Below are 12,841 nucleotides of genomic sequence, written 5' to 3' on the forward strand. Positions count from 1 at the left end.
TTTTGCTGGATTATCTCTTTTTAATACAAAGTAAACATGAAAGCATTCAAGACTTATCCGATTCTTAAAAAGACCCCTCCCACCCCTAAATAAAGACGAGCGGTGATCCCTCAGCCAATGGGGGAGGTTCTGCCCGGTGCAGAGGTCTCAGTTTACATTACATAAAGTACTAGTGCATTATGAGAAAGGGTTAACGGGGTCACAATTAGGTCCGGAGATGTAATGGGGGGGCCATAATGACGGCCCAGAGATGGAACGGGGTGCATAATGAGGGTCCAGAGATCTAATGGGAAGTACAATGAGGGTCCGGAGATACTTCTGTGTCTTTTCCCTCAATAAAATCAATTAGGAAAACAAATCTGCCGCAATGTTGTAGATGATGACATGGTGGGTGGAGTCAGCCTTCTGGGGGCGGAGCTGGAGTTGTGGCGAGATTATAACACAGGATTATAGATGAAGGGGGCCGGAGGAGCGGACATATGATTGTGCAGGGGAGGGGCAGAACACTGTAGATCCGGTTAGGAATACTGAAGGATGTGGCTGCATAGTGGTCTCCGTCCCCCCTCATCCAGTCTGTACATTCAGGGCGGACAGCGGGCGCTGCCATCACAGTGTTCACATGATGCCGTTGGTCAGGTACTGGAAGCCATCGTACAGTTTGGTGGTGATGGACCTCATACTGCCGTCCACCATCTGCTCCACCAGAAGCTGCAGCTGCTCCTCCGTCATGTTCATGTGGAAACGCTCCTTCAGATTGCGGATGGTGCTAGAGCCGTGGAAACATGGCAGCTGCGAACCTGTAGGAGAAGGATCACAGCTGAGAGCTCGTCACAATTGGATCCACTGCAAGCTGAATAGTCTGGGCTGATGCTTTGGCCCAATGTCCACGGGCAGGTTTGATTTGCGGATTCCGCAAAGGACACATGCGCAGAAGATCCGCAAATCAAGCTGCCCATAAGGAAACATGGGCGTCTGCAAATGGGGCCACTAAGCATGTGCAAGGGCCACTAAGCATGTGCGGTGGCGTGTCGGCCAGCGCCTCCACACAGATCCGCCGTGAAGAAAATGAAGACCCGGATGGGTAAGCAAGACTCGCTGTGTCTCTGGCCTCAGGCAGTATCAGATTCCACTGCGGGCTCCTGCATGCTGTGGACATGAGGCCTTAGTTACAATGTATCAGTGCAGATAAAACTTATCAGCCTGGAGCCCACATTAGAACAACAAGCAACTGTAACAAACTCGCAGTTCTTTTCAGTCTTCTGATATAAACAATGAAGACTTCAATTCACTGATGGCAAGCAGAGATCTTAAAAATGGTGAGACAAGAAAACACCAAGGCTAAAGGAAAGGAGGAGAACCGTGCATGACAGAGTGACAAAGCTTTATGTGCGGAGCGTGGATAAGCACTCACCTTGCTGCATGATCTCCACGATCTGGACCACGCGATCCATGTGCTTGCGGGCGGCGATCAAACCCTGAAGCATCAGCATCTTGTAGTAATTAAACATGTCACCGTTCGGCCCCCCCATCACCTGCCGGACAGAGAGGACACTGGGTATAAACTCTGTATGTGCGGCTCCTAAGGACGAGGTCTGAGAGAGCCACGAAGAAATGTCACCTGATCAGACATGGGATCTGCACACCTTTTACTAGTGTGACATCATCTATTATTGCTGACAACCTGCCTGTATATCATGTCTGAGAGGTAGTCACAGCTCCACCCCCTGCTGATATCATCACTGATATGATATACAGCTATATCAGTAACGTTATCAGGCGGCACACATCCGTTGTACCGCTGTATTTTGCAGTGGAGGGTCTGTGTCTTGTGGCTCTAATAGAGGTCTCGGATTATGACGCTCACATGACGTATGAGAATCGCCACCTACTCACGTCCACAAACTCTGAAGTCAGCTTGAACGCGGAGGTCTCGAAGCCGAGGTTCCGAGGAGAACTGGACAGGATGAAGCCAAAGTCTATGTGGATGATGTGGCCCTCGGCGTCCAGGAGGATGTTCCCATTGTGCCTGGAAAGGACATCATGATACCAGCTCAGCATCCTGACAACCTCAAGTCACCAGCCCAGATGTATTGTACCCCCCACACCACTGAAGCTCCATCCAAATCGCTCATTCCTTACTCCAGTGGTCCAGGCCTGACCTCTACTTATCCCACAGCCCAACCCTGCCACAAAGGCCTCCAATTAGTGTCCCAACTCCACCACTAGAGGGCTCTTACCTGTCCTTCACCTGCAGCAGGTAGCACACCAAGCAATACCCAGCACAGCTCTGCACAAAGTTGCGTTGGGCGGTGAGGAACGCCTCGGTGGTGCAGCTGCCATGTTCCTGGAGGAAATAGTCTAGCAAGGAGAGCTGGGACTGTTTCTTTACTTGATGTATGGACACTGCATTCACCACGGGCTCGATCATACCGCTGTCTGCCGAGATCACCAGGATCTTGTACGGCCGGATCCACAGAGGGACGCGCTCCGTCTCCCAGATAGACTGACAGAGAGAGAGAGGATGCTACATGCATGATCCACCTTCATGTATACACTGCCCAATGTCTCCAGGACTGCCAGCAGGGGGCGCACACTGACCTGTAACTGTTTGAGAACCTGATACGCCAGCAGCTCCTGTCTGAGGTCATCACCGCACTTCACAATAACGGACAAGAGTCTCCAGTTAGGGAAGTGGCCGTACGGAGACCCCTCACGAATCCTCCTGAAAAGAGTTAGGATAGAAACAGTCACAACACAAAGTATTAAATAAATTGCCCCCAAATACACAGATTCCCCCCTCTCTAAAATACAGAACACCCTTCACAAATATACAGGGTGCCCCCTCCATAAATATACAGAGCACCCCTCCCCGATCTACAGAACACTCTCCATAAATATACAGGGTGCCCCCTCCCAGAAATACAGAGCGGCTGCCCCCTCTATAAATATACAGAGCACCCCTCCCCGATATACAGAACACCCTGCATAAATATACAGGGTGCCCCCCCTCAAAAATACAAAACACCCTCCATAAATATACAGGGTGCCCCCTCTATAAATATACAAAACACCCTCCATAAATATACAGAGCATCCCTCCCCCTGAAATACAGAATGTTAAGAAAATTGTAGATCAATGTATCAGTTAATTGTTCTTTTATTGGACTGTAGACTAGAAAGATATAGCCTGCTGCTAGTATAAGTAGTGAAGGGGTTAAACAAAACCTTTTCTATACCAGTATGGGGTAGACAGAAAAGATAAGAGTCTCCAGACTGCCTCCTTTTCATTACATTCATAATGGTTTCATTGTATGTTATAGTAATGCCTTAAAAAGGTGTAACTTCTGTTAATCATTTTAGTTGTTCCCCAATTATGTATTATTATTAATCTTGGAGGTATGTACTTTTCCTGTGATGTCATTTATCGTATATAAACCACATACACCTTCGAATAAATTAGAAATCATCTGATTCCGCACAGGCTGGTGTGATTTGTATTTCTCCTGGGCCCAGACTTCTACACGAGATCTGGGATCATCTTCTCTTTGATAAACACAAATTCTATTTACACAGAACACCCTCCACAAATAAACAGGGTGCCCCCTTCCAGAAATACAGAGCAGCCGCCCCCACCACAAATATACAGAACACCCCTTCCCCTGAAATACAGAACACCCTCCACAAATATATAGGATGCCCCCTTCATAAATATACAGAGCACCCCTCTCTCTGAAATACAGAACACCCTCCACAAATATACAGGGTGCCCCCTCCCAGAAATACAGAGCGGCCGCCTCCTCCATAAATATACAGAGCACCCTCCATAAATATACAGGGTGCCCCCTCTCAGAAATACAGAACACCCTCCATAAATATACAGAGCACCCCTCTCCCTGAAATACAAAACACCCTCCACAAATATACAGGGTGCCCCCTCTCAGAAATACAGAACACCCTCCATAAATATACAGAGCACCCCTCCCCCTGACATACACAGCCACTGCCAACTTTCCAAAATACATGGAGCATCCTCCCCTCTCTGAAATACACAGAGCATCCCCCCCACCTAAGATACACAGTGCACCCGTTCTCTCTGAAATACTCAAGGCTGTGGTCCCCTTCCCCATTTGACATACACAGGGTTTTCGTGCATTTCCCCCCAAAACACAGAGGGACCACCGTGTAAATCCCACACCTGACTTTTTCCTGCCACGGTTCCTTTAGGGCCACAGCCGACGGGTCCTCCGGGTCCCTACGGAAGGTGGTCGGAGTGTGAGCGAGCTGTTCCGAAAGGCGGCGCCTGTGAAGACATTAAGCCCCCAGTCAGTGACTCCTTAGTACACCTGCACCCCAGGTGATGAGCTGCTCCTCACCGGATGTCTCCGGCAGCGATGAAGACTGGCTCCTTGCTCTCCTGGCTGGTGATGCTGTCCACAGAGAACTGGGAGATGTTGTCACAGCTGTTGGTGTGGAGCTCCGGGAGCTGTGGGGGACCAAGAACTGTAAGGCTGGGTTCACACAAGGCGGATTTGCTGCGGAAATTCCGTGCGGAATTTCGCTGCGGCAAATCCACCTGCGGCCACTAATCCTGCAATTAGCCAGCCATGTGGACGGGATTTGTCAAAAATCTTGTCCACACGGGACGGCCAATCCATCGTGGCAAAGCCGGCGCCAATTTCGCGGCTGCAGCATATATATTTTTTTTCATCGCATCTGCGCTGCTCTCTAAGGGAGCGCTGGCCGCAACAGAAAAGCATGCGGCCAAGCCGCTCCAAAACCCGCGTTAAAGTGCTGCGGGTTTTGGAGCTGCGCTTTCCTGGTGGAAATCTTGCTGTTTTTCGCTATGGCAAAACTGCAAGATTTGCGGCGGGATTCCCCCCTGTGAGAACTCAGCCTAAAGCTCAGAAGAACAAGTGTTACATAGGGGGATTTAAAGGGCAAGACTCACCTCCACCTGCAGCTCCCCGATGTCATCCACAGACCAGGCCTCATCATCGTTGTCATAGTTAGGCACGGTGGTGAAGCTGCTGGCCCTCTGCTCATGGGTGATCCCACATTCTGGAAGATTCTCCACTGAGCGCGTGCTGCGAATCCGATTCTCCGGAATCCGTGCAGGAACCATGGAGGTCTCAAAGTTCTCACACTCTAGAACCTCCACGTAGATTAAATATGGAGCCTGGAACACAACCGCAGGTTATCACCCCTCCAAGAGGGCATCAGTTATGGCATGGGGGGTGGGGTCTCTGGGAAGACTTACCTTGTCCTTGGAGTTCAGGACCACCGCCTGGGTGTGGGGCACTCGCACCACATGGTGGTCAAACCCAGCAGTAGGAAGCCAGACGCGAGCCGGCAGCTTGTGGTTGAGCAACGAGAGCTCCGAGATGAGGCGCTGTGTCTTCTGCTCCTTGGTTGGGAGGGTGGCGAGTCTCTTCCCGATGGCCATCAGAGACTTGATGAACTCCCTCTCCGGGGCGAGCCGGACGGGCTGAGGAGGAAAGACACAGTGATGAGATGGCAGAGGGCATACACCCGCTAAAGAAGGGACTCCACAAGTCTTGTGGATGGGTCCTAGTGGGTCATCCCAATGTGCTACAGACCGCCAGCTGGACCTCCCCTACAACGTCCACGTGGCGTCCTCACATCTCACCGCGGAGACATGCCAGCTAACAGGCGCTAAAGGAAACACCCATCTCATCTCCCAGAATCTTTAGCTTCCAAGACAGGTTTCCAGCCGGGCCACCAGACGTTCAGACTCCATACTACCCCCCCCATTATCTAGCATGTGGAGTCGGAGACAGAAGACAGAAGAGAAGACGAGACAGGAGAGACACGAGTCATTGGTTCTCCACCATTAAATCACATCTACAGAGAAGCAGCATTTCCTCTGCCCGGCAGCCATGGTGGTGGTTTGGGAGGCACCATCCTTTCACCATGGATGAGAACAGGACATGACAACACAGTGGAGGTCCCGGACCCCCGAGGTCCGCACAATGGAGCTAAACCCGGAGGACGGTGCTTAGTGCAACCACAATAGTGGAGCGGTCACCCAGCCGAGTCTCCCAGGTTTAGTTTCTTCATGGCGGCTGGAAAGGTAGGACCCCACCCTGGCCGTGCTACCCAACATGCAGCCGTAGCGGGTACAACATGCATGGTGCATGAGTGGCAGTAGACACAAGACATGGGGCTTGCTAGCAGCAGAAGCCGGAGGGCGACCATGATGGCGACACGACCAGTAAAGCTGTGATCTTAGCGTTTAAAGGATCTGGGCGTTGGGCAGGCGTCATGCAGGTTACCTGCTGCCATATCTTCAGTTCTGACTTTTACACTTCTCTTTCTGCATGGTGTTAGTCTGTAAGTGCACTAGCCCTTTAAATACTATGCACAGCTCCTGGTGCCCTCTGCATGCGGGCAGCGGAATGGGGGGCTGCAGAGGAAATGCTGATCGGAGAGAAAAAGCGAGTAAGACCCTCAGCCGACTACATGAAAACCGGCACTTACGGAGGAGAAGGACCTATCGAGGCTTTCCGAGCTGGAGGAGAGGTCCTGGGAGGGACGATAGGGGGCGGGGAGAGAAAGGGAGAGGTTTAGCAGTGCAGGTCATCATGACATCATCATTACCACAGGCCCCTCCCCCAGACATGGGGGCGCAGATATTAATGCATCAGTAGAAGCAAATTGCCATAGTCACACCCCCCTATACAAAAGGTCATAGGCAGAACTGAAGATATTTCTGGTGATTCAACTGATCAGGGGATGTCAGGGGTCTGCTGGTAGCGCCCCTCCTGTCCATGGACTGTGTCTGGAACTGCAGCTCCTGAATGCCAGACATGAAAAAGCTGCACAGCTGTCCTAATACTGGACACCCAGCCTGGAAAAACACAACGTGGCCGATACCAGAGGACAATGACTCAAGGAAGCACAGAAAAGAGCCATGCGTGATGTCACTGTCACACATCAAGACCTGTGATGCCCTGCAGCAAAGACAGAACCACCACCACGAAACGTGCGACCTACGGTGATCCCCACCATGTTGTCACCCCGCAGCTCGGCACAGAACTCTCTCCTTCCCAATGCCCCGCTCACTGCCCCCCCCCCCCATGCCCCCTCTACACTGTCGGGGTATCGGGCCAGTGGAGCCTCCTGGATGGAGGGGTCAAAGTTTTGTTAGATTTATTAATTCATTAGATTCCCTAGCCCCCCCCCCCCGCCCAAGACCCTCCACAGAAATAAGGGAACAGTCAAGTGATTCGAGGTCTTAGGGTCGTGAGCATTTCTGAGGACCTGAACATCATCGGGCTGCAGTGAGAAGAAGTACAAGGACCACCCGGAGTCCCACCATACTCCTACTCCCATCATCCGCGGACCACCACTCATGTACCCAAAGCCCCTCTACCCCCATGTCCAGTACCTCTAGTACTCCCACACCCATCATCCCTCTGTTAATATTACAACCATTCCATTACTCCTATCATGCACCTATAACTCAATGTTTACCCCATCGTACCTGCGTCCCCCCACCAGCCGCCCACCTATTCTCCCCGCATCCCTCCCACTAATAGCCACCATTATCCTTGTGTCTGTCCTATCAGCGGCTGCCCCTCCATCGTCAACTTGCTTCTCCCACTAGTGGCCCCCACAATCCCTGCATCTTTCCCAGCTCCCATCCCTCTCCATGTTCTTGCTGCTGCCATTGCCCCTCCACCCCCATTGGTCCTCCATCGTCCCCCTGACCCCCCAAGACTATAAGCAGATACCCCACAGTCCAAATGCAGTAAGTCTCAGAGAGGCTTGGGACAGTGTATGCACCCGGGACCCCCCTCACACTATCCTCACCTCATCGTCATTCTCCACCTTTGGGTTACTCGCCGTCCTTTTCAGGTTACTGCTGAGGCTGATGCTGGCGGTGGCGTCAGACTTGGACCTCTGATGCGTCCGCTTGGAGGGGGACAGGCCAGCGTCCGGGGCCAGGCTGAGCGGCGGTAACTCCCGCTTCTTGTGAGCGGGTTTCAGCTCGTCAGACAGGATAAGTTTGCGCAGCTTGGTCCCGCGGGAGTAGCGCTGTGTGGAGATGTGCATGTCGGAGGAGTAGGCCCCCAGAAGCCAGGCGCACTGCAGGGAGAAGTTGATGCTCTGCCGGCAGCGGTGGACGACATACGGCTTTATGGCGTCCCCCACGTCCTCGTCCATGTGAATGTACATATTGAGGAGCTGCGGCAGATAGAAGTCCACGTCCTCGTTGCGGAAGTAGAAGAGGCGGTTCCCGATGTAGGCCTGCACGCCCGGCTCCTTGGAGTTGTACAAGTATGAGATCGCCATGGAAATGTCAAAGAGCTTGCACTCAAAGAGGCGCAGCAGCCACGACTGCTTGGCAGAGTTATTCTTCTGCTTGCGTCGGGCATTCTTCACACTGTTGATGTCCGTCACGGCCGCCTCCTCCTCGTAGATCCTGGGGCGCTCTCCATTGGTGGTCTGCTCTGCGGCCTCCACTCCCTCCAGGCTCTCAGAGGAGGCGCTGTGCATTAGCTTCACCTTCTCCAGGACGTCCTCGCAGGCCTTCTGCGCCACGTCCGGGTCTATGACCAGAGACACCACGCCCTCGGTGATGACACTCAGGGGGCTCCCGCCGCCCTGTAAGGCTACCTGCTCAGAGGGCCTGACTGATGCCGGCTCTACCATGGCGTCGCCCATCCTTCGGCACGCCCCACAAATTGGATCTGGAAAAGAGGGAAGAAGTGGGTAACTAGGCATGGCATCATCACCCTGCAGTCATGACGAGAACAGAGCAATATACCCACGGACCTCCCCGGTTGGCATCGCGCCCTCGGCAGCAGAGCACACGGCTGCAGGAATAAGGTTACACGGAAACTGAGTGATACCCGAGACGCAGCGGACAGCGACGTCACACAGGTGTCCCACCTGAAGCAGTGAGGTGTCAGGTGTCTACAGGCAAGAAGAGAGCGCGGGCTCCCGGGCCCCGACCCCCCATACGCACAAGCGCGGGCTCCCGGGCCCCGACCCCCCATACGCACAAGCGCGGGCTCCCGGGCCCCGACCCCCCATACGCACAAGCGCGGGCTCCCGGGCCCCGACCCCCCATACGCACAAGCGCGGGCTCCCGGGCCCCGACCCCCCATACGCACAAGCGCGGGCTCCCGGGCCCCGACCCCCCATACGCACAAGCGCGGGCTCCCGGGCCCCGACCCCCCATACGCACAAGCGCGGGCTCCCGGGCCCCGACCCCCCATACGCACAAGCGCGGGCTCCCGGGCCCCGACCCCCCATACGCACAAGCGCGGGCTCCCGGGCCCCGACCCCCCATACGCACAAGCGCGGGCTCCCGGGCCCCGACCCCCCATACGCACAAGCGCGGGCTCCCGGGCCCCGACCCCCCATACGCACAAGCGCGGGCTCCCGGGCCCCGACCCCCCATACGCACAAGCGCGGGCTCCCGGGCCCCGACCCCCCATACGCACAAGCGCGGGCTCCCGGGCCCCGACCCCCCATACGCACAAGCGCAGGCTCCCGGGCCCCGACCCCCCATACGCACAGCGCAGGCTCCCGGGCCCCGACCCCCCATACGCACAGCGCAAGTTTCTGGGCTCTGTCCTCTAGCATCACATGACACGTTCCTTGTCACAAGGTGCAGACAGCTGGGCGTTACACAGGAATTACATCTCTATCAACAGCTCTATGCATCACACTCCAATAGATTCAGTAGAGCTCCAGCCAAGTACAAGGGAGCAGCAGACTTCCCTAAAGACAGAACATAGGGGAGTCCCAGCCGTTCCCTGACGCAGGCTCTGGAGGGGGTCGCAGCCCCAGACGCGGGCCACGGGGCGAGGTGTCCCCAGACGCGGGCCACGGGGCGAGGTGTCCCCAGACGCGGGCCACGGGGCGAGGTGTCCCCAGACGCGGGCCACGGGGCGAGGTGTCCCCAGACGCGGGCCACGGGGCGAGGTGTCCCCAGACGCGGGCCACGGGGCGAGGTGTCCCCAGACGCGGGCCACGGGGCGAGGTGTCCCCAGACGCGGGCCACGGGGCGAGGTGTCCCCAGACGCGGGCCACGGGGCGAGGTGTCCCCAGACGCGGGCCACGGGGCGAGGTGTCCCCAGACGCGGGCCACGGGGCGAGGTGTCCCCAGACGCGGGCCACGGGGCGAGGTGTCCCCAGACGCGGGCCACGGGGCGAGGTGTCCCCAGACGCGGGCCACGGGGCGAGGTGTCCCCAGACGCGGGCCACGGGGCGAGGTGTCCCCAGACGCGGGCCATGGGGCCACACGTCCCCAGACGCAGCCTATAGGGGGCCACACGTCCCCAGACGCAGCCTATAGGGGGCCACACGTCCCCAGACGCAGCCTATAGGGGGCCACACGTCCCCAGACGCAGCCTATAGGGGGCCACACGTCCCCAGACGCAGCCTATAGGGGGCCACACGTCCCCAGACGCAGCCTATAGGGGGCCACACGTCCCCAGACGCAGCCTATAGGGGGCCACACGTCCCCAGACGCAGCCTATAGGGGGCCACACGTCCCCAGACGCAGCCTATAGGGGGCCACACGTCCCCAGACGCAGCCTATAGGGGCCAAGCACATATACAAACATAATCGCTATCTCCAGGCCCCTGCTCACCCGCTCGGCTGGTCACTCGGTATCTTCCATGACGGGTTCAGTGCTCTGCGCTCCCAGGCCCGCTGCTTCCTCCGCCATCCCCGGCTGTCCTCCTCCTAACACCATAGAGACCGACAACAAGGGCTAGACAGAACACCATAGAGTCCCAGCCCCTCCAGTAACAGCCCGCTACAGAGCGTCTCCCCAATCACCAGAGAGTTTGGCTCTCAGTGCAGAGCGTCATCAGAACACCAGCGAGTGTGAAGGCGAAGGATTGAACGTCATGGAAAAGACCATAGAGAGCCCAAGGGTTATGTAGACGTGCCGGGGAGCTGGAGGAATACAGTGCATACAACATAACGAGGGAACTACAACTCCCGGCAAGCTCCATGTGAGCAGTACACTAGCCTGCAGGAAAGGGAACTACAACTCCCAGCATGCTCCAGGTGAGCAATACTCCAGGCTGCAGTAAGTGAACTACAACTCACAGCATGCTCCATGTGAGCAGCACACTATGCTGCAGTAAGGAGCTGGAGAAATACAGTGCATACAGCATAACGAGGAACTACAACTTTCAGCATGCTCTATGTGAGCAGTACTTCAGTATGCACTAAAGGGAACTACAACTCCCAGCATGCTCCATCTGAGCAGTAGTCCAGGCTGCAGTAAAGGGAACTACAACTCCCAGAATGCTTCATGTGATTAGTATTCTAGGCTGCAGTAAGAGAACTAAAACTCCCAATATGCTCCCTGTGAGCAGTACACCAGGCTGCAGTAAAGGGAACTACAACTCCCAGCATGCTCCATGTGAGCAGTACTCTAGGCTGCAGTAAGGGAACTACAACTTCCAGCATGCTCCTTGTGAGCAATACACCAGGCTGCAGTAAGGGGACTACAACTCCCGGCATTCTCCATGTGAGCAGTACACCTGGCTGCAGTAAAGAGAACTACAACTCCCAGCATGCTCCTTGTGAGCAGTACACCAGGCCGCAGTAAGGGAACTACTACTCCCTGCATGCTTCATGTGAGTAGTATTCCAGGCGGCAGTAATGGGAACTACAATTCCCAGCATGCTCCCTGTTAGCAGTACACTAGGCTGCAGTAAAGGAAACTACAACTCCCAGCATGCTCCCTGTTAGCAGTACACTAGGCTGCAGTAAAGTAAACTACAACTCCCAGCATGCTCCCTGTGAGCAGTACACCAGGCTGTAGTAAGGGAACTAAAACTTCCAGCATGCTCCCTGTGAACAGTACTCCAGGCCACAGAAAGGGAACTACAACTCTCAGCATGCTCCATGGGAGCAGTACTCTAAGTTGCAGTAAGGGAACTATAACTCCCAGCATGCTCTATGTGAGCAGTAGCCCGGACTGCTGTGAGGGACTCAAGCTCCATATCAGCACAAATCATTTCATAAGTCTGGAAGGGCGCCATATTTAATAGAATGGCGTACATGGCAGTTGCGGCGCAATTCACTGGATGCAGCCAATACCATCCAGATAAAGGAGTTACATTGCGGATAAACCATGTGCTGCAGGATCCATCCATACGTCTCGTGAGCGGCACACAGCTTTTCCTGGATGAATACGCAGGGTTAAACACGATGCTCATTACTCTTAAGTATTTTTTTTTCAGTATTTTCCGTAAATAGGACTGTGTGTGACCCCCAGGGCCTGCTCGTGTACCGGAGCCATGACTGTGTGACCACCAGGGCCTACTTGTGTACCGGAGCCGTGACTGTGTGTGACCACCAGGGTCTGCTCGTGTACCGGAGCCGTGACTGTGTGTGACCCCCAGGGCCTGCTCGTGTACCGGAGCCGTGACTGTGTGTGACCCCCAGGGCCTGCTCGTGTACCGGAACGGTGACTGTGTGTGACCCCCAGGGCCTGCTCGTGTACCGGAGCCGTGACTGTGTGTGACCCCCAGGGCCTGCTCGTGTACCGGAGCCGTGACTGTGTGTGACCACCAGGGCCTGCTCGTGTACCGGAGCCGTGACTGTGTGTGACCCCCAGGGCCTGCTCGTGTACCGGAGCCGTGACTGTGTGTGACCCCCAGGGCCTGCTCGTGTACCGAAGCCGTGACTGTGTGATCAGGGCCTGCTCGTGTACCGAAGCAGTGACTGTGTGTGACCACCAGAGCCTGCTCGTGTACCAGAGCGGGGACTGTGTGTGACCAGGGCCTGCTCGTGTACCAGAGCGGGGACTGTGTGTGACCAGGGCCTGCTCGTGTACCGCAGC

The 12,841-nt window shown here is 55.4% G+C and overlaps 1 protein-coding gene across 2 annotated transcripts; it reads right to left on the minus strand.

Annotated features, from left to right (window-relative positions):
* On the minus strand, positions 1-10,777 carry PI4KB (phosphatidylinositol 4-kinase beta). 2 transcript variants are annotated; one of them, XM_066608979.1, is made up of 12 exons: positions 10,628-10,777; positions 7,833-8,713; positions 6,498-6,542; positions 5,257-5,484; positions 4,948-5,175; positions 4,373-4,482; positions 4,195-4,299; positions 2,599-2,722; positions 2,238-2,503; positions 1,894-2,026; positions 1,412-1,532; positions 1-797 (listed from the first exon to the last, which is right to left on the minus strand). In XM_066608979.1, exons 2-12 carry the CDS (start codon positions 8,685-8,687, stop codon positions 616-618), a joined length of 2,397 nt encoding a protein of 798 aa, XP_066465076.1. In that variant the 5' UTR covers positions 8,688-8,713; positions 10,628-10,777; the 3' UTR covers positions 1-615. The 2 variants fall into 2 exon arrangements, with proteins under 2 accessions (XP_066465076.1, XP_066465077.1); XM_066608980.1 differs by lacking the exon at positions 6,498-6,542 and having other exon boundaries at positions 10,628-10,776.
* Positions 10,778-12,841: the final 2,064 nt, after the last annotated feature.

This window comes from Eleutherodactylus coqui, chromosome 6 (genome assembly GCF_035609145.1).
Source record: "Eleutherodactylus coqui strain aEleCoq1 chromosome 6, aEleCoq1.hap1, whole genome shotgun sequence".
Lineage (NCBI taxonomy): Eukaryota > Metazoa > Chordata > Amphibia > Anura > Eleutherodactylidae > Eleutherodactylus > Eleutherodactylus coqui.

What these genes read in the sequence shown, in the direction of transcription:
- PI4KB (XM_066608979.1), bottom strand. Translation starts at nt 8,687, where the DNA reads ATGGGCGACGCCATGGTAGAGCCGGCATCAGTCAGGCCCTCTGAGCAG. An exon ending in TCGGGGAGCTGCAGGTGGAG is followed by an intron (nt 4,483 to 4,947) that starts GTGAGTCTTGCC and finishes GGTCCCCCACAG; the next exon opens with CTCCCGGAGCTCCACACCAA. An exon ending in CCGTGGCAGGAAAAAGTCAG is followed by an intron (nt 2,723 to 4,194) that starts GTGTGGGATTTA and finishes AACTCTTTTCAG; the next exon opens with GAGGATTCGTGAGGGGTCTC.